The sequence below is a fragment of the Scomber scombrus genome, chromosome 5, assembly GCF_963691925.1.
Source record: "Scomber scombrus chromosome 5, fScoSco1.1, whole genome shotgun sequence".
Classification (NCBI taxonomy): domain Eukaryota; kingdom Metazoa; phylum Chordata; class Actinopteri; order Scombriformes; family Scombridae; genus Scomber; species Scomber scombrus.
The window spans coordinates 17,837,276-17,858,353 of record NC_084974.1 but is presented as its reverse complement, the minus strand read 5'-3'; the positions used below and the strand labels follow the sequence as shown (position 1 = coordinate 17,858,353).

General features: G+C 40.6%; 1 protein-coding gene across 3 annotated transcripts; it reads right to left on the bottom strand.

The window, feature by feature from the left end:
* Positions 1 to 4,422: 4,422 nt before the first annotated feature.
* Positions 4,423 to 20,479, bottom strand: hic1 (hypermethylated in cancer 1). 3 transcript variants are annotated; one of them, XM_062419678.1, is made up of 3 exons: positions 20,248 to 20,479; positions 18,448 to 18,727; positions 4,423 to 13,675 (listed from the first exon to the last, which is right to left on the bottom strand). In XM_062419678.1, the coding sequence occupies exons 2-3, from the start codon at positions 18,497 to 18,499 to the stop codon at positions 11,463 to 11,465; spliced, it is 2,265 nt and encodes a 754-aa protein (XP_062275662.1). In that variant the 5' UTR covers positions 18,500 to 18,727; positions 20,248 to 20,479; the 3' UTR covers positions 4,423 to 11,462. The 3 variants fall into 3 exon arrangements, with proteins under 3 accessions (XP_062275662.1, XP_062275664.1, XP_062275663.1); XM_062419680.1 differs by lacking the exon at positions 18,448 to 18,727; XM_062419679.1 differs by lacking the exon at positions 20,248 to 20,479 and having other exon boundaries at positions 4,423 to 13,691; positions 18,448 to 18,495.
* Between the last annotated feature and the right edge of the window lie 599 nt (positions 20,480 to 21,078).

The window sequence follows — 21,078 nt, the reverse complement described above, 5'->3', positions numbered from 1 at the left end:
GGCACCATAAACTGCAGGTTACATCAGTCAGAGCGATAGTGTATTAAGTTGCTTGTGAATTCAACTTCATCCAAGGAAGTTTGTGTTACTTGGATTGGGATTAAGATTAAGATTTTGCTTTAAAACGCAGCATTGTCAGCAGTTTTTTTTAAGAGGACCTGAAAATGACTCATATATACACTCATCGAGCACTTTATTAAAAACACCTGTGAATCTAAAGCAATCCAATACAACAGCTCTGCCATGAATTCTACTTTTACAAAGCGTGTTATCTTAAAAAGCGTATTATCAGTTTTTGTTGACATTGTTAGAAAAGTGAAAATTCTACTTTATTATTGAGGTTGTAAAATTTCATCGTGGTTGGTGGCAGTTTACTGGAGTTCATTATATTGAAAAGTGTTCCTAATATTTTGCCACCTTCATGTATGTTAATGTGGTGGACAAAATATAAGGAGCTATTTTCAAGATAATGTGTGTATGTACAGATGAAGCAATCAGTCAGCTGATGAATGACCGTCAACATCGTTTTCAGTCAATATAGAATAAATATGCCCATTTAAGAGTTGTTATTTCTGTAAATCAACTTACAACGACACATAGAGCTGCATCAATCTTATCTAAACTTGTTGCTATTGTCATGGCAACTGTTCTATCATCCTTATAAAATTGAAGATGTGTGCAGGGATTCAAAAAGTCTGGAAGATTCCTGAAGTAGTATTTGAGTATGAAAGTTCATCAACCTTGAAAATATATATATATATTTTTTTTTTACTAAAAAAAAACATTTATTAAGGTCCTCTTTCAAAATCCTTCCAGAGCAGAATTATTATTTTCTATGATACCTTTGGAACAAAATCCTGCAACATGCATTGCATCCTAACATCTCATATGGCTTGAAAATCTCACAAAGCTCATAACACTTTATTGTACACTGTTGTGTAAATGGCCCATATGAGATCTTTTTGCTCTGAAAAAAATCCAAGCATAGTTTTTATGTCTTGTATTTGTCTTCACACAGGCCACGAACCATCGTTCACCACAGCAGGTGAACTAGGTTGGATATCAGTAATAACTCTGACACAATACTTAACTATATGCATACTTGGCCATGCAGCTAAACTGCATTATAGCTCAACATTTTTTCAACTTGTCAAAAGCAGAACCAGCCATAACACCAGAGTATCACAAGGGAGTAGGGTTGGGAAACAAATTCACAGAAAAAAGGAGAGGGAGAGAGTACCATATGTGGGTGAGAAACATGTTCTCATACAGACTGTTTTTCTTTTGTTTCAGCTGTGCGGCCCCACCTTAAATGAGGACAGGGAGTAAGGGAGCGCACTGGACAGAGGAGGAGAGGGGAGAGGTAGATGGGAATTCATTGAAGAATTGGGCATAATGTGCTCTGGGCAGTCCCTAACCCAGCTGGTTTCCATTCAGTGGGAGTCCAAGCAGTGAAATGTAGCAGGGGTGGGATAGACAGGCATAGAGAGGAGTGAGGAAGAGGAGGAGGAGGGAGGGAGGCACTAAAATATGTTGTGAAACACAACATGAAAAGGTCATGATGATGGTCATTTAAGTGGATTGCTGTCTGTATCATTGTCTCCATTTTCTTTCTAATTCTCTATTTCTCCCTCTTTCTTTAACAAGCTAAACTGAACTATGAACTCTTAACTTGCACTCACTCAACATTGCAATTCTGTTAAAGGAATTTAGTATTTTTTTAGATGCAGATATTCAGTTCATGGTTTTATGGATTTGTAAAATGTCTTTTTATGTGTATATGAAGTAATTTACAGTCTGTAGGCTAAAGACCAGCTTCTGTCAATTATTGGTTTCTCCTGATCCATAGGCCCACAGGCATCCTCACACCATTAGCTATCAAGATTTCAAAATTTAATTTGCAATATGTGACTAAGGATATAAGGTGTTGTATGCTGCATAGATTATGAAGTCCTTTAATTTTGGGATATATAAACAAAATTATAAAAAATATAATTATCTTAACATGATTGCATTCACCTATGACTCCAGCTGCAAACTTTGGACAAATGAAGCATTTAACGGCTGGGTAGTTTTACTCCACCTGGACAAAGTGGTAATTGCTTACATTTAATAATGTGCATTTTGTGTGAAAGAGGAAAACACAGATACAAGGGAAGCAGGATATTGAGACATCTCATTCAGTCTGTTATTGGTTCTCATGTTGTGGCTGAATGAGCACAACTGCACATTAATGTAAAACAGTGATTAGAACATCTTTTAAAAATTGCAATTGCAAAAAGTAGGTACAAACTCGAAACACTCTCAAGTTGCTCTTAAATGGTCACCCAGCTACTTCTAATTTCAGTCGCTGTCTCACACACACATGCACACACATGCACACACATGAACACACGCTTCCTAATCTCCTCCTCTTAGTGCTGACAGCAGAGCAACAGCAGTGTGTGTCCGTGTGTGTGGACTTTGGAGTCCCACACACTTTAAATGACTCGGCAGTCAACACCTTTGCCCTTTTCATGTCCCATCTACTCTACTTCTGAAGGGCCAGGTCACACAAACATCCAGTCCACTGGAGACCCCACTGCTCATCCACCTCATCTAATCATGTTTTACCTGATATCAGGGTGAAAAAGGTCTGAAGCCTTTTCACACCATACATTGCTCACATCCTGAAATTTCATTGCTGCGTTGCTGAGCAAACACAAGCAGACAGATAATCACTCGCACTTTCAGTCATACCTCTGGGCACTTGATTCTTGCAATTGGAAATCTACACAAACACAGAGAGAACATGTCAAGTCCACATAGAGAGAATTTTAGCAGAGAGGGGACTTGTGTCTGAGGGGGATGGGGATAACTAAGACCTGGCACCCTCCCTGTGTCCCCCCGCCTTGACATTACCAGGCTGAATGAGGGCACCCATTGCCCGACACCAGACACCTGAGACCTTTGCCATTTAATATGTGATGCCTCCAAGTGGCAGAGAGGCAAGGGGGCAGGGTGGCGCTACAGGCCTGCTGCCAAAAATCTCCTGGTTTACCAGTGTGAGTAGTGGGCACTAAGGTTTCTGAAAATTGCCCCTGAATGGGAGAATTTAAAGGAAAATTCCCAATTATAAAAATGTGGGCCTTATTTTCATATATTTGGCATCATTTAGGGAATGTAACACTATCACTACAATGAAATCTGATTGGGCAAGAAAGACATGCAGACAATCATAAAGGTTTTGAACAAACCTCTAAATTACTTAAACTTAGCCTGATTGTCATGATGTTGATGAGTAAAATGGTATAGAAGCCAATATAATCATAAATGTTCCTTCTTGACCGTGGAAACCCTTACTAGCTTTTTCCTAAGTTTTCAAATGCATCTCACATTCTTCCTCAGAGAACGGAGTTTGCTCAGTTGTCCTCACCTTTGATACGTAGGTCATGGCTTCATGACAGCTGCACAAACTCCATCCACTGAGGAAGATTTTTGAGATGCATATGAAAGCGTTTGAAGCCAGCATCTTAAAAATAATAAAGTGGAAGTTTCCTTTAAGTCAGAAAAATGTTCTTGGGCTTCAGGAACAGAGTGGAAGAAGACATGTGATGAATGCCAAGCTGTTCTTTTTTGTTTTTGCCTACTGTTCAAACAGCATAAAGCGGATGATGTCTTTCATTACACCTGGTGAATATGATCTCTCTCAGGAAGCACCTCCAGTTCATGAATGTTGATGATTTACAACACCTGCATGAAGAAATGCTAATTTGTTTAACGTCAAGACGTAATTTGTGGCGAGTGGCTTGATTCATATCAAACATCTGGAAGGCACTATGATTTCTTATGTGCTGGTGATAATAAGGTGATTTTCACACAGTGGAAAAGGATGTGAGCGTGTGTGCAAGTGTGTGAGTGTGTGTGCCTGCCTGGCTGGTTTTGCTCCTGCTGACAGAGTAATGGATCTGTTCATTGTTGCATGTGGACTGTGTGTGATGTATGAGATTCATTTGAAATTCTCTGTCTTAAATGAGGCACTCACATGTCTCCATATGGGAGAATACAGACTTGAAGGCGAATGTATTATAGGAAAATGAACAGAAGCTGCTCATTTTTGCGGTCATCATTGCTGTGAAATGGTCTTGATTGTGGTCTTTTGTCTCATATTTTTCTATTAATGTGAAACCCATATCATGCACAATAAATGTGTCAGAAATGTTGATATGCAAGATTTTGAAATAGGGTAAATGTTGTAATTTAATTAAATCTAGTGGCGCGTTAAACAGTTTCATGGATTGTGTGTATTAAAGAAATGTATATTTATATATTATTATGTCAAATATTTTCTGTTTATGTAGGACATGCAAAAAAGTACTACACACAATCAATAATTTGACACATTTCCCTTTAAATCCATTATGCAATTCACTTTATTGCCAAGTTGATTTTGAATATAGTAACAAACAAAAAAAATGACATTTTTCACATTGGCTTTTAAAAAAACATAAAAGCCTTATCAACATGATTTTATCAAGACATTATAATTAAATGAAATTATAAAAACCCACAATTGAAATTTACACAAACAATTAACTATAAAACATTTTTGACATGCAATAAATACATTCATTTCACTAAAGCAAAGTAAGATCAATATTGACAATGAAATTCAGAAATGCAAAAAAAAGAAAAAAGAAATACTGTTTGGTTTAATGTATTGCTTTTAATTGCTCTTGTGTTATTTCATGAGAGCCCTTGTAAAACCGCAAAAGGAAACACTGGACATTACTGATGTTTAATGGACGACTGCTTCATGCCTGCTGAAATGAGATCCTATCTTCCACTAAAAAAAATCAAATTTCCATTGTAAATTTGTGATGTATGTATTCTGTCATGTCTTTTTTCCATCCATCCACAGCTACTGCTGTCTGCGTGGCAGTCTGCTGAACTTTCTTATCCCTGAACCACAACCAGTCGGGTACAACCACCTCCAAACGTCACAGTGATCTTCATTAGATCATAATCCATAATTTCTACATATAACCTTTTTCCAAAACCAAAATAGACAATATATGCACATGTGTGTGAGGACCCTGAGGCGATGTAACATTTTGGCATAGGTTTCAATGTGTGTTGGGTGGAAGCCGTCAGTACAATCACTTTTTCTTTAATAATGGCTTTTTCTACAAGAAGCGACACTCCAAACGGAGCAGGGCAACCTAATTAATTCTGACCTAATCTGAGCAAGAGTCTGTCATCCAGCTGTGTGTGTGTGTGTGTGTGTGTGTGTGTGTGTGTGTGTGTGTGTGTGTGTGTGTGTGTGTGTGTGTGTGTGTGTGTGTGTGTGTGTGTGTGTGTGTGTGTGTTTGTTTGTTTGAGAGAGAGAGGGAGAGAGAGAGAGAGAGAGAGAGAGAGAGAGAGAGAGAGAGAGAGAGAGAGAGAGAGAGAGAGAGAGAGAGAGAGAGAGAATCAGATCCTCTCCCTGACCAGCTTTCACTGTTCCAAATTCCTGCTTGTTTTGTCCTTGCTGCTTTGTTTTTCTTTTAATTTAAACTTCTGGAGGAGAGGTTGTACATTGTAAACTAAATGAAGTCCACTTAGCCTGTCTTGTGTTTTCAAGGTAGAGAAAGAAACAGCGGTCCAAGCTAACAGATGCAGGAAGACATGGGCAGCCAAAACCCCCTTTACCATTCAACTACAAAGAGCCTCCTGTTGGTCGTGTTCAGTCTGCAAGAACGATGATATCTCTGAGGGCACACTGACATAAACATTAACACTAACATTGGCAATGACCTGTAAAAATCAACAACGACAGGCAAAAAAATTAATTTCCTCACAAGATAATTTCCTATTAGAGGGGAATGAAATAGAACAGGCTTGCAGAACAAAGTGGGAAAAAGGAGGAGAGCAGATACACAAAGCAACCAGCTTTCCTTTGTTATTTACTGAAGGTTATGACTGTCAAGCACAAGCTATTTTTCCCTCTCTGTTTCTGTTTTTTTTCCTCTCAACTCTTCTCCCTTTACTTGTTCTCTCCATCTCAGCGCATGACTTGGCTGGTGCAGCCGAGGCCCGACTCAATTGTGCAATTTCATACATGTTTACTTTACTGGCATCTTTCTGAGCATATTTTCCCTTGAACATTTCCCCTCACATTATTCTACATTTCCTCTACAACGATATGCTGTCTTTAATCTCCCTTTGTAAGCCATTTCTTGGCTGGAGGATTAGAATACAATAACGATGTCAGACTTTTTTATTTGGCCCATCATCTGCTGTATTTTAACACATGCCACAAAGTTCACTTTGGAAATTGATCAGGGCTTAAAGAAAAAGAAAGTAGCTCTTCACGTAAACATTTAGACAACTGTCTTCTTCAGCATGAAAAACAGCTGGAAGTAAGTGGATCATGGGAGAGGAGGGAGGCAGTGGGCGCTGTGGGTCAGCGGTTTGTGTTGAGTGTAAGAGGAGTGAAGGGACAGAGAGAGGTGAGGAGGGAAGCTGTGCTTTGAGGTAACAAGGGCGGTGAACGAGTGTGGCCAAGCTCTGCACTGGAGGGAGGAAGAGGAGGAAAACGGAGGAAGCAAAGAGCCAGAGACGAGAGGCAATTGTGGGACTTCTAGGGGATCGTAAGAGTAATAAAAAATCACAATACAATGATTTTTCCAGAAAAGTGCAGTTCGGGGAAATAAATCTAAAGCAGCTGCTTGTAATAAAGACTCTTGAATGTGTCAAATCTCTCTCTTGTACTTCACCCTGATACACTGGGGGAAAGGAGTTCAGACATGCAGATGGACAGGTGCACTAAATGCACACATACACTCACACACAACCACACACACAGATTAATTTATTGCAGAATCACTGACAACGCTTGCTGTACTGCAGGCACATTTGTATTAGCTGACTAAACTGTCAGTTTTTGGATTCAGCGGCTCGATTATGTATAGTATTTGGCTCTAGCTTACATTTAAACATGAGACTTCATAAAAATAAATATGTACACTGGACAATAGTGGCATTTCTCCACTGTGCTCTTATTATCAGCCACACAGAGAATAACTCTCATAAAAAGGCAAAGTCAAAGTCGGTCAGAAGCTTAGCACGACAACGCAACCCGTGGAAACTGCAAAGATTGTTGCCGAGTTTTGTTTTGAGCATCTGTGATGTCTGCTAAGTGCTTCAGTTCTTTTGGCACACATCGTGAAATACAATAAATGTCAAACCGCGGTATGATTGCAGATCAGGACTATTCAGAGTCACATAGGTGACCTCGGCCTGCTGCCGCTGGTATAAAGCTTAAAGGCATGCTTTGCATTTTTTAACATTAAACCTAAACCCTTTTTTGGTCTCCACAAGGCGGCTGGTATTCATCCAGACCGTTTTTACTTCTATATTGTTAGTGTTATAAAAGTTACAGGCCTGGGATGGTTGCCATAACAACATTTAGAGAGGAATGAAATGGCCTAAAAAATAAAACAATAAATAAATACAAAAAGATCAATCCACGGTTTATAGTTGGTGGTTTTTTTTTATTCATTTATGTATCATGGATTCATTAGTTTTCATTATATTAATTAATGTAACCAATACATTTTTATAAATGCCTAATTTTATTACTTTGAAAACATCTTCAACTAAACCACCACAGTGGTGAAGTGAGGTCTTCTGGGTTGGTGTGTCAAATAAATAACATTAACAACGGCATATGGCACAAAGCCCCATGGGTTGAGTGGCTACACCAGTAAATTGAAACAAGACTTTTTTAATTTTACTAATTGAGTCAACCACTGAGCAAAAAACACACTGCCAGTTTTATAATTACGATTCACATTGCAGTTTCTAAGTCCTTTATATCATGGTGCGGTGATCAACCCTGCCCCAATTTACAAAAAATGTTCAAAATATGGAGAAAATATCGTATGACAAAAAGGACGCCAAAAACTGTAATCCAAAACATCCTCCCCATGTAACAAAATGTCTGAATAGCTTCCTCACCGTGGAGCCCTTGAAAGCCCACAATGTCGTATCACCATGATACTGAGCAGAGGTTTATTCCCAAAGAGCAAAAAGGGGAAGGAAAAGAGAAGATACAGTCTACTTGTTTTCTGAATGGAGAGTTTTAGAAGTATGAACAGGCTTTCATACTGAGACAATGGCTCGCGTCCACCCTGCTGCGCTCTCCCTGCTCCTCTCCCTCCCCATTCTCCGTCTCTCTATCTGCCTCTGAGCAGAAACACACGGCACATCCTGCTCAACACAACACACCAGCCAAAAGTTCACTTCCTGCTCCTCAGCTCTTCTCCTTCACACCAATCGTATTCCCAGGACATGCATTAGCAGCCGTTCATGCGCAATAGCATAGGGACACACAAACAGACAAGCCAACGCCTCCCCTTCTATAGATACTCTCTCTGTCTGTCATACACATTAATGCAATTAAGCACATTTCAAATGGTGCACATCCTACAGAAATGTCCAGGCATTATCTTGCTCTTCCCTCCTGCACAGATTTGAAGTGACAGTGGAAACACGTTGTGTTATTTTAATGGTGTAAGGCAGGGAAAAGGAGGAGACATTCATTAAAACTAGTGAATGACAGCAAGTGAGTGTGACTGAAATTCCCACGACTGCTCCTACATTTTAAACACGTATTCACACTCTTGTGGACCAAGTTTTTACTGCCCATGATATTTTGTTTCAGAGCTCAACAACAGAGTCCCAAAACCTGAGGTTTGATCATCTAAAACAAGCTTGCTTCCTGTGTGTTCGTGTGCATGTGCAGCCTCAGTTTGAGAGTTCACTAACCTCTGGAGCAACAGGGGTCAAACAATATGAGGCTAGATTTCATACTCGCCCAGCAAAGGAACTGCTTGTCTGTTTAAGGAAGTACTGTTAATACATCATGTCTTGTGGATAAGCGGGGGCATTTCAAAACACTACACTTGTCACCTAGACTTTATGTGTGGTTGAAACCAAACATCAATACCACCATGCTCGCTAAAGTGTGGTTCAGAAATTCACAAACAGCCAGTTAAGATACTATCAAAATGACTTTGCCTTATGCTATAACAATGGAATTGGTCAGACCGACACCAGCCTCTTTGAGGACAACACAATAGAAAATGTATACCGCATAGTAAAAATGAAAAACAAAACAAAGAAATGTTAATATCACGTTATCTCTCCACCAAAAAAAACGGTAACAAGAAATGTATAAACACAGAAATAACCACAGGTTTAACACAGGACAACTGCCCTGTTAAAAAGAAAATTTTAAAAGTGTGTGTGTGTATGTGTGTTTACATTGTTATTCGAAAGGTTTACTAAAGCTTAGCATCCCCATGCTGGGTTCAGTCCTGAGGTAAGCACCAGTTTCATGTGCGCTGCTTTCAGTTAAAAATCAAAATGAAGTAAAGAAAAGTAAGTGACAGGAAACAACATTGTTTGATATGATCATATGCTACAGAAATGAAGCCCTTAAATTATTGTTACATTTTAAAAAACAATCCCAAAAGTCAGGCACATTGTCTCTGTTTTTTATTTATTTAAGCCTTTAAGATTCACTACGTCTATCACAGTGTATTTATGGCTTTAGTCTTCACATTCACCCACTGAGGTTGGCATTGGCACTATAGTGGTCAGACATTTTCTAATCTGAATCGAGGACCAGTAAAATGGAAAAAAAAGGAAAAAAAAGAAAAGGCCAGCATGTTCTTTGGAATAAACATTTCAAGACAAAAATGTGCCTTCAACCCACAACCTTTAAGTGCTCTTTTGTTTTCAAGCTGGAGGAACTGCTGGTCAGCCAACACAGAAATATGTCATTCTTTGTTTCTGCATTTGATACCAACGGGGAAGGGTTACTGGGCCCGGATATGATGTTAATAAGTGGATCAGAGGGGTAAGATGGCAGGCATGAAATGGGACATCATGCCGGCGAGCAGTGCGAATTGTCCAGGAGAAAGTAAGATTTCACAGGGATTACTGGAGCACAGCAGCTGGGGCGTGCTGTTCACCCGCTGGCTTCCAGGGAAGACCCACAAACCCCTTCTTATGTTCATATCACTGACAGATTAGCAGCTTGCTTTGTGTGTGTGTGGAAGGGGGGGAGCGTATATGTGTGTGTGCGGTGCAGAGGAGCGCTTTTAAGGCAAAGGGCTGAGTACAGCACTCACTTTGGCCTGTCAACAGTAGCAGGGCTCCCAGGCATGACACTACTAGGGAGGGAGGTTAAATAAGAGGTCAGTTAGAGGAACAGAGCGGTGACCAGTGTGGCATTTGACCTGATCGCTTTTTTCAACTATGATTAATCATCATGTGAATGGAGTAATTGCTCTTGACAGTAAATGACAGATTTCTGTGTCATTAATTCTGACCTGGTCCCTGCCTTTCTTTCTCGGCTGCATCCATAATTGTAAATATTACACAATGTCAGAGGCAACACCCATGCTTCATCTACACCATGAAGCTAAACGCATCATGAACAGGGATTAGTGTGTCATCAGTTGGGTATGTGCAATCATGTCCCAGTTATGAGATCACAGGGCTGTGCTTGCTGCTCCTCAATAACAACTGAAAGCTAAAGGATGTTAGTCAAAATACAATGGAAGTTTCAGCTCAAGAAGGGTTACACACTGAGTGTAAAACTGATTAAGCTACCATTACTGTCAAATAGTATGAGTCTGCACAAATATGCGGGGGAGTGGGTTACTCGAAAATGTGGAGAAAACAAAGCAGAGAAGACTTTACCGAAATGCTGAGGAAATTGTTCTTATCGTTCAGTCATTTCCTTGCGACTTGAGAAGCAGGAACATGGTGGGGAGAAGCTGGAGAGTGAGATACATAAATTGTCCAGTACCCCAAAAACAGAAACTTTCACAAAAAAAAAAAGTAGAAAAAAAAGAAAAATAATCCTCCCATTACTTTAAAGTCCAGAAGAGTTGGCTTATTCATTTGGTAAAAGTTCCGCTCAGGTCTGGACACAAACCCTGAATCTTGTCCTTATGTGCTTTTTCTTTTTTTTGTACACACATGATACTTTATAGTACACAGGTTTAGGGTCTGATTGCAACGTTTCCTTGCAACGGTTTCTTTTTGGATTTCATCATAATACAAAAATAAATAAAACAATTTCATTTTGGTTTTCAATTTCTTGCTTTGGCTCAATGGCTGGAATTTTTTTTTTTAATGTTTGTTTGCATATACTGTACATAAATACTGTACTTCTTTGAATGAGTGTCCCTTGGTCACGGAATAGCACAGTGCTCCTTTATAAAGGAGGATTTTAAGATACATTAGATGCATTGAAAGGCACTTACAGTCTACACATTTTGGTGTGCATTAGCAGACTAATTCCTTTTGGCCTGAGTCTGAGGTGCAGAGGAGATATTGAGTTGAGGTGAATGGCTTTAGAATACTGCAAGTTGTGTGTGCACACAGACCTATTGGTGAATGCCATTTGAACAGGTCATGTGGTCTTAGCTGGGTGAGTAGCGGTCGATGGTGCGGCCTTCAGAGAGGGCCTGTGGGGGAGGGGGCAGGGATTGGCCCAGGACATCCATCTTGTCGTGGGTGAGACCCAGGTGCTCCGATGCCAGTTTGGACAGTGGGTAGAGGCTCTCCATGGCCTTTGCATCAGCTACCAGCTGCTGCTGGGCCTGTATGAGAAGCTCATTGGCCTTCTCTTGCTTCAACCCCAGATGCTCTGCTGTGAATTTATTCAGAGGATAGATGCCCTCTGCAAAGTCCAGCTTCAGTTTCCCATCTGAGGTCAGGCCTCCTGCAGTCCCTCCACTGCTGTGCATCTTCATGTGGCTGATGAGGTTGCGCTGCTGGGCAAACTTTCCTCCGCACACCTGACATTCATAGGGCTTCTCCCCGGAGTGGATGCGCATGTGCTCGGTAAGACGGTACTGGCGAGTGAAGCGCATGCCACAGGAGTCACAAGCAAAAGGCTTAAGGCCCAGGTGGCTCCGCATGTGGCGCGTCATGGTACCACGCTGTGTGAACTTCTTGCCACAGATGCTGCAGGGGTATGGCCGTGTCAGCCAGTGGGTTTTCTCATGCTGGCGCAGAGTGGCTGGATCTTTGTAGGACTTCTCACAGCTGGAACAGCGATAGGGTCGGATCATCTCCCCGATGCCCCCTGCACCCAGGCCCTGGCTGGACTTTGTCTCAAGGTGGGACAGACTGTTCAAACTATTGGTGCTGTTGATGCTCCCATAACCGTTTGTATTACCACTGATGTTTTTGGTGTTGCTGTTATTGCTGTTTCCCATCTCCCCACCAGAGTTGCCGTATAGCTCTTCTTCGGTGTGTGTCTCCACATGTGCATTGAGCTGCTCAGAGCTTGGGAAGCCTTTGTCACAGGGAATGCAGACATACAGATTGTCCCCAAAGCTCTCTGGTTCATACGGCATGTGGAACCTCCCCATTGGTCCGGTAGGAGATGGGCGGCCTTCACTACTGCCTGTCTCCTCTGTGCCTGACCCACTCTTGTCATCGCCTCCCTCACTCTCCTCCCCAGTCTTGTGGTGGTTGTGGTGCTGGTCTCCATTTTCACCCCCTTCGTCCTCATCCTCGTCCTCATCCTCATCTTCAGCTGTGTATGACAGTGGCTCATGTTTCACCCAGCGGTAGATGTTGCCCATCTCTCTGCCGCCCTCCCCACCGTCTGTGGGGGTGTCAGGGCTAGGGGGGCATGGGTAGCGGTCTGTTCCCTGGGAGCCTGAGCGATGCAGGTGGGGGAGGTGGGGGCCAAGTGACTGGTTGAGATGGGGAAATGGTGGGGGAGTGAGGGAGCCTCCTTGGTCTGTTGACTCCATTTTTTCTGAGGGGAAGGCCCTCCCATTCGTTCCCTGCATGGGACTGGTACGGCCGCTCAATGTCCCGTCTCGCTCCTCATTATTGTGGGTGTTTGCCAGATGGGATTGAGAGGGTGTGTGCTGAGACTGGGAGTTGGGACTTTTCTTAGAGAGATCAAGGCCATAGTTGGGGGAGCAGTTCCTATCAGGAAGGGCTGAGTGCAGGCCTAACTGGGCAGGCAGAGCTGGGTGCACGGATGGGAACACCTGAGAGCCCTGGGTGGGAGCATACAGCTCCCCAGCATGGATGGCTAGTCGATGGGGAATTAGCTCCTCTAGTGGTGCTGCCCGAGATGCATGGCTATTCATAATTCCTCCTGGAGGGCAGGACTGAATGACAGGAGTAGAAACCCTATACCTGCCACCCATACTATTGGGCCCCATCTTTGCATAGGGCAGAAACGCAGGACCTGGGCGGGGAGGGTACTTGCCATTTCTTTTCAACTTCTTTTTGCACAAAGCCACTAAGTCGAGCAGCTGTAGGTAGCTGGCTGCTGCCAGAACAGCCCCTAGATTGGGTTCACTGGGAGAAGTGGGGTCTCCATCATTAAGGCGGCCTGTGTAGATGTAGTCCAGAATGACCCTGAAGACCCCTGGACTCACCATCTCGTGGTCGAGGTTGATGAGATTGTCATGGACCACCAGTGACTTCAAGTAAAGGCTGCTGGCAGCAAGAATGTTCTTGTGAGCTCTGAAGAGGGCGTTCTGCACCACAATGATAACATCACACAGGAAGCCCTTGGTGCGCTGGCTATTGAGCTGCAGGAGGAGATCCCTAGCATGACTTGGAACTTCCATGGCATCCAGCATCGTCTTCAGTCCGCCACCTGCAACAACAGATATCTGTAAAATGTCATGCGCCAGTCAGCATTTGAGGACACAGAAACACAATCAATATGAAATTTCTGCAAAACAAGAATGACTATCAGTGCATTTGAAAAAACTGTGTTTCACACATCAGACTATATTAGAATATGTTGTAGTTTTCAATGCCAAAATGTTTGATCGTCAACTTAACAGAAAAAAAACGCATTAAAGAAAATTGTAAGAGCAGTATGGAAACCAAAATCTGATATCTGCAGGAAAATCAATATTAAAAAATAATAAAAAATAATAATTTGTTTTTTAAAAATCCGCAATCAGGTACAAAACACTTAATTTTATTATCATTCATTTTTCAGGCAAAATCTTAATATCAGGATTATTATTTGATGTTGCTGTCTCGATTTCTTATTAATTTGTAATTCAGGCATAAATATTAAAGTAGTCATGTTTAATTCATAGATTCCACTCAATGGAACAAGGACAGTGTGAAGAACTTATGTGTGGGAAGTGCACACAGAGGCCACTCAGTAAAAGTGAACTTCTGTGAAGGTGAGCGGTTGCAATGGTTTTCTCATTATCAGAAATTCAAGTCTACGCGTTCACTTCCCCTGCAGCGGAGTAAAAAGAAAGAAAGAACAAAATTCTAAGATACGCAGATATATATTTTGTAACTGCTGGCTTCCTGATAAAGTATTCCACAAGTGGTGCACACAATTTTAAACAAAGTAAGGGATGCATGTTTCACAAGTATGATGAACAGCAGGTATAAACCTGCAGGAGAAAGGACACATCCAAAAAAAAAACACAGCTCCCATTCTACCCAGTCATATAAGGAACACTTAACGCACAGGATGTAAATCAACATGACATGGTTCAAAACTTGTTTTGATAGCTCCAAGGCAAGGACACACAAACACACACACATACGCACACACTCAAATATCAACACTAATTGTTCCGTCAAGCCTAAAATAAACTGTTTCAGCCGCACACATGAAACACGATGTATTGTTCAAACGGTGGCATCTGAGGATAGTTTACTTATGAGATTAAACGTCTCAAACTGTCCCTGAGGGCTTAGTCTCACTGATGGGAAACACACAACTAAATAAATATCATGTCATCTGTCTGATCATGGTCTTCCTGACACCAGCTCATTCACTTCTTGTTTATTTCATTCAGTGTACGTGCTCAGCACAAGAACAGGAAAGTAGAATTTCTCTTTTTTGCTATGTATTGCTAAAACTCAAAAGTCACTCCAGTGTACAATTTTTCCGATGTAAATCTGATGATGCATGCTCAACATCAGGAATATAAAATCAGAAGTGTGCCATCACTGCTGAAATGGAAAATGCAAAGTCAGAATAAGTTTGGTTTCTAGTGATCATGTGGTCAAGACTCATCAATATGAAAGAAAATGTGTATATTTTTAATATCTGTTTAATAAATTAACTGACATGAAAGTATTGATGATTTCTATTCCAAAAGATGCCAATCTCATATCACTCTCAAAGTATGGAATTATGACTATTTATTACTTCTTGCTTGGTCATGAATATTAAAAAAAGAAAGAAAGGAGAGTAATAGACTATGAATAAAATTGTGGGTATGGCAGGTTTAGGCGGGTTTACGCTCCATCATGTCCCCAGTTGTCATCTAAAGTGTTTCCACTTCTGGTTTCTGTCTGGCTTTGGTTACTAAACGGTCATATTTTGCTATAAATTTCAACAGCGGTCAGATCAAACATGTTTAGAACTGAGTGTGATAGGAAGGATAGGCCGAGTACTTTCCATAACGTACTGAACTTTCGCAGAGTCTCCACTGCATTAAAGAGGTGTTCATCTTACCGTTACTGGTTATTGTGTGGAGCATAGTGACACATTGTGTACTCACACGCACACACTGAGTGTGCATTCTCGTCTGTATCCAGTTTACAGCACCGTGTGATATGACACAGCTCAATTGCATCATGATCTTTACAGAAAATGACACCCAGTGTATATATTAATTTATTAATTTAAAAAAAAAAGTATAACCATATATATCAATTTGAATCCATATTTAAGATATTCTTGCAAATTGTATGAAAGCGTTTGTGACAGAAGAGACACATTTTTAAATATATATATATATATGTATAAAAGAAAAAAATTCTGTGCACCTGCAATGTACTGCACAAACAACTTTTTTTTGTCGTCTTGTGGTAACAACTGACAAGGTGGCTGTGGGTTTCCCACCATGACTAAAAGGATCTGTCTTCTCGCGCTATGATCAGAATCAGTCTTTCTAGAGGCTACAACTTGCCCTTTAAAATGGATGAGCTCTCTGTTTGATTTAGCCTACTGACAAAAAGAGAAAGCCCACAAAACCATGTTTTATAAAACTCCTGATCTAGAGGGCATGTGTAAACTGCATCCTGTTAGGAAGCCAGTTATGATTGCAGTGATATTTAGTCAGAGAACAAATCTTTATAAACACACTTGTAGATTGTTTTGTTGGTTTGTTATGTTTAATATGCTAAATTAAATCTTTTTTCCTCAGTTGCACAGAGCACAGTCACCTGAGAGACAGTTACTGGAGTCCCTCTGGGATGCATGGCTGTTTTCATCTGATAGCCTTCTTTTAAATGGCCCGTCAACATGCTGGGGAAACTTAAGATGATGGTGATGTAGTTTACGATGATGGCATTAAGTTCTTTGCATTAGATTAATATTCATCGTCCCTGTGTTTTGTCTGTTTTGTCACTTCTGTGGTTTGGGGTGTAGCGGGAGACTAAACTTCTTACCTCTATGTTCAGCCTCTGTCACATAAACACTCCAGACATCTGCTTTAAACCTTGTGTTGACGTTTTATTTTCTTTCATTTCAATTTGCTGCCCATGCTCATAGCCTTGTTTATTTTAGAACTCATTTTACCATGATCATACATAGCCCACTTCAATTCATGAGGCAGCACTGCAATACAAGATGAGTGTAAATTTGCAAGAAGGAATGTTTTAGTGTAGTTTTATATGACTTTATTCCGACTAATTTACTCTTTGTTATTTTTGTGGCTCACTGGAGGCAAATACAGCCTGGAGAAGCATTACGTGCATGAAATCACATAGTCTGTGTTTCACTTCACAAGTTAGAAAAACTGTATCCTGAAGCGCAGACCTAGCAGTTGCACACATGAGAGGTTAATAAGCTGTGTTTCAGTCAGGTCAGCGAAATCAGTTTCCTCTCTGATTGCTGTAATTGCGCATATACAAATCAAAAACAATGTCCGATTTACGACTACCACAGCTTCTTAATTGTGAGTTCACAACAATCATTAACGATCGTTAACTATCACATTAACATAATATTATGATCAGCCAACTCTGATCCTATTTAAATATTTAAAAAGTTATATCGTCGTTTTTTCATTACAATTAATTCATTTCGTGCAAGTTTTTATAGCAGATTATTAATCAGAATCGATTTTAATATATTTTAATTGCATCTTCTTTCGAATATAATCTCCTATGTACTGGCGTCTGATTATGTTTTAATTAAATACATTTATTTTAAACTAACTTTACTATTAAATATTACCTTTTTGTGACGAGCGAGATTTTTTTCAGAGAACTTGAAGTCGCATTTTGCATGCAAAGAGTTGCGTTTACCTGCTGATGTGTGTGTGTGTGTGTGTGTGTGTGTGTGTGTGTGTGTGTGTGTGTGTGTGTGTGTGTGTGTGTGTGTGTGTGCGTGCGTGTGCGTGTGTGTGTGTGTATGTGTGTGTGTGTGTGGTGCAGAGGTTTCGTTCCCTCTGTAATCAGCTCTCCTCTGCTCTTCACGTACACTATATCGCACAGTAAAGCCAAATCACGAGTGAGTCCATCTCTGTGTGTCTGAGCTGCAGCGCCTCATCCTTTTACCTCTCCTCATCTCTAGCCAAAGAGCCCCAAATCACATCCAGAAACATAGCGTTTTTCACCTCACTGTGCTCAAAGCAAGGTGTAGCAGACAGCTGGTTCTTATAGCTGCTCTTACAGACCTGTCAGCAGCGCTACTGAGAAGCATCTCTTTTTTACAGCAACGTGAAACATCTCGGCTGTCATAAAGTTCAAACGCAAAACCGTTTAAAGTAAAAATCTCACAAAAATATGAATAATCTTTTGTGGTAGTGTGACATTATCACACACAAGGCGGGAGGCCTATTTTATATGTCCAACACAACAGGGAGTTCATGATTTTGCTGTGTAGCTTCCTTAAAAAATGTATTACTGAAGAGGTTGAAGTTCCCTTTCTACAGATGTCGATGTTCCCTTTAACTTCTACAGTAAATCTGCTCTCAGAAAACATGAAAATGTTATAAAAATCTGTACTGAAAAAAAATAATAAATCATGTTAAAGAAAAAAAAAGTTTTTTGCTGAGTGAAACTTTTTAGATGCGTTTCACTGATTTTTGGAAGCAAAATTCTCCATTACATCAGGCTGATAATAAGCCTTTTTACAAATGAATTGAAATATCTATTTGTTGTAATTAAGCAAGAAAAAAATAGACTTAAAGATAATGTGAAAAATAAAAATAAGCGGAGTCTATTCTTGTCAATTTTAAAGTAGCCTACAACTTCAATTTAAAAACAAGTGAAACGCTGCACCGATATTTCAGCGATTGAAGAAAAATCAGCTTTCCTCTCTGACAGCACATACTGATCATTTATTGTTATAAAAACCTAAATGTCATCCTGCCCCTGTAGTGTTGTGCTATGCGTAGCAGCAGCAGCAGCAGCAGTAGTATCAGCTCTTACCTGCATGCCCGATGTCTTCTGCCATCCGATCTAAGTCTCCCTTAATGATCATCTCAGCAGTCTCTGGGAGTCATATCTGACGTTTCAGCTTTGAACTGCCAGCCTCCAAAAACCATGCCAGTTTTCCGAGCACGTCTGCCAGCTCTTTTTTTATGATTATTAATTGATATGAATTTCTTGTCGCTCCTTAGGTCCGTCCTCCCACCCACTTTTCTCCCTCTCCCTCTCCCTCTCTCTCACTGTCTCTCTGCCCCTCCTCTCCCCTCTTTCTCATCCCCTCCTATAAAAAAAAAAAAAAATACGTGCTTAGACCAGCATCAGTTTCCTCCTATTTTTTTTCTAGTAATTTCCTTAGCTATTTTTGAGTCGGAGCAATAACGCGCACCGGGATGATAATGGAGCCTCTATGCGCCTTAAGTGTTTTAGCGCCCCGTGTGATGTCAGTCTATAATAAAACTAAAAGGTAAAATCGAGGGCAGGAACTTCAAGTGACCCCGACTTGAACTTCTCAACACACCGCCTTAAAGAGACAGGCAGCTATTGTATACAAACGTATATATTGTTGCATATTTGTTATTACGCAGCCCACTTACGCTCTGGAGAGGAGTTTGATGATGGAAATAACTACTTCATTACGTGAAGGGTTATTGAAACTTTTCATGTCAAGGACCTTCAATAGAACTCCCTCCAAAAACCACCGCCATCTTTTGATTTTATTTAGTCCCTGGGGCCCAAATTAAATCAAAAGCAGTCGAAATTTATATTTGCTTTTTCGTGAGCTGTAGGAAACAACTTTGTAACAGTTTGTAACTGCTCATTAAATCAATGAAATAGTTGCCCAGTTGAAAAAAGGTGCCTTTCACTTCTTCTGCTGGACCTCCCCTGAGAAAATTTGTAGAGGCCCCCAGCTTCACTTATAGGACAATCCAATTAGCAAAGTGGAAACTAATAGGATGTCTGAAAAAAACACTTTGAACACTTAAAGCCCCTTCTTCTTTCTTTCTTTCTTTCTCTCTTTCTCTCTCTCTCTTTCTCTTTCTCTCTCTTTCTCTCTCTCTATCAGGTAAAACACCTGTGCAGTAACAAGCTCTCTCAACCATCACGTGGACATGATTGAACCGGACAGCATTACTGCCTTTCTATTGTAAATGTGCAGATTAGAGTCCTCTGAATAATGGCAACACAGGGACACGAGGGCCTTTTCTAATTAAACATGAATAAATATCCTCGCCTACTTAAAAACTACTCAACTTTTTTCGTGATTGATGACAAAATATTTTTGTGATAAATAATAAAAACGCAGCTGCATGCCACTAAATAAACCCAGATTGTTTTGTGTTTTAAAAAAAACTCGTTTCCCAACAGCTTCTTTTAATATTTCCCTTTTACCAGACTATTCATTGACACAATAAAATATTTATAATATAAATTCTAAGTTTATTTTTTTACTTTACACTTACATATGGTTCTGAAAATCCTCTTCTCAAGACTGTGAGTGTGTTTTGGGTGATTTACATGCGCATGTATCAATATTACAAATTTAAAAATAGAATTAAAATATAGCTAAATATAGCCAATGTTACATCAGATAAGCTTTAGGCCGGACATGCCGATCCAGATGTTCAGGCATTGTCTGTGAACGCTACATCGGGACTGTTGGCTGAAAAAGGCGAAGACACGAGGCACTTTGGATGAATTTACCATTGTAGACATCTTAAAAAGCTGCTCATTCTAACTCTGTGTATGATCCCACGTCTGCGTGGATGCCATCACTGCCTCTCTGCCGTATCTCGCGCTTACCTCGGACTCATGTCTGGTGCTCCTGCCGTATGTCTGCTCTCCTTTTCGGCATTCCCTCATTAAGACCTCCGCTGTTTCCTCCGAGTCCTGTTCTATCAACAGTGCTCTTCCGCGTAATTTTGCAGCCCTCTCTCTCTGCTGGGTTTCCCCTCTTTCACCCTCTTCCATACACCAAATTTCTCACGCGTTAGGAAGACTATCTGACACTTCAGACTGTGCTGGGGTCCGGTCGGACCAAACCTGCCGGCGGAGACTTTACGCGCACAGCGACACCCAACGGCGCACTAAGCGGCAACGAGTCCCATTGGCTTAATCAAGGGGGGACATGCTGTGCAGTGATTTGGGGGCAAATGGAAAGGTAGGAAAGCTATTAAATATAATGTGTGACCACTAAAAGCACAAAATATCCTATAGAGCAGTCACATTGATTCGGTTTTTATGCTGCAAATTCGCCCCATAACGACTTAAGCATAAGAAAAACTGGTCAACTCCCTGCAAATTAAAACATCAGTTCAGGTGAGACTTTAATGATAAATCGCCTTCATATTCACAATTAAATTTACAGTGGTGAAAAAAAGTATTCAGATAGTTTACCTGAGTAAAAGTAGCATTACCACACTATAAAAAGTAGAAAAGTAATGGGGGGAAAATGCCTTTAAAGTATCACCAAAAAAGTCAGAATGGCCCCTGTTAGTGTTTTAATATTAATAATGTTTTAATATTATACTATTGAAAAGAATACATTAAGATGTAAGTACTGTGATGCTGCAGCTGGTCGAATTTGATATATCAATGTATAATAATGCATCATATTTTCATGTGGTTTTTGAA

Bases quoted from the DNA above. Each gene is read 5' to 3' on its own strand.
- hic1 (XM_062419678.1), bottom strand. From the start codon at position 18,499: ATGATCATTAAGGGAGACTTAGATCGGATGGCAGAAGACATCGGGCAT. The intron at 13,676-18,447 runs GTAAGAGCTGAT...CTGTTGTTGCAG, and splicing joins AGAAGACATCGGGCATGCAG to GTGGCGGACTGAAGACGATG.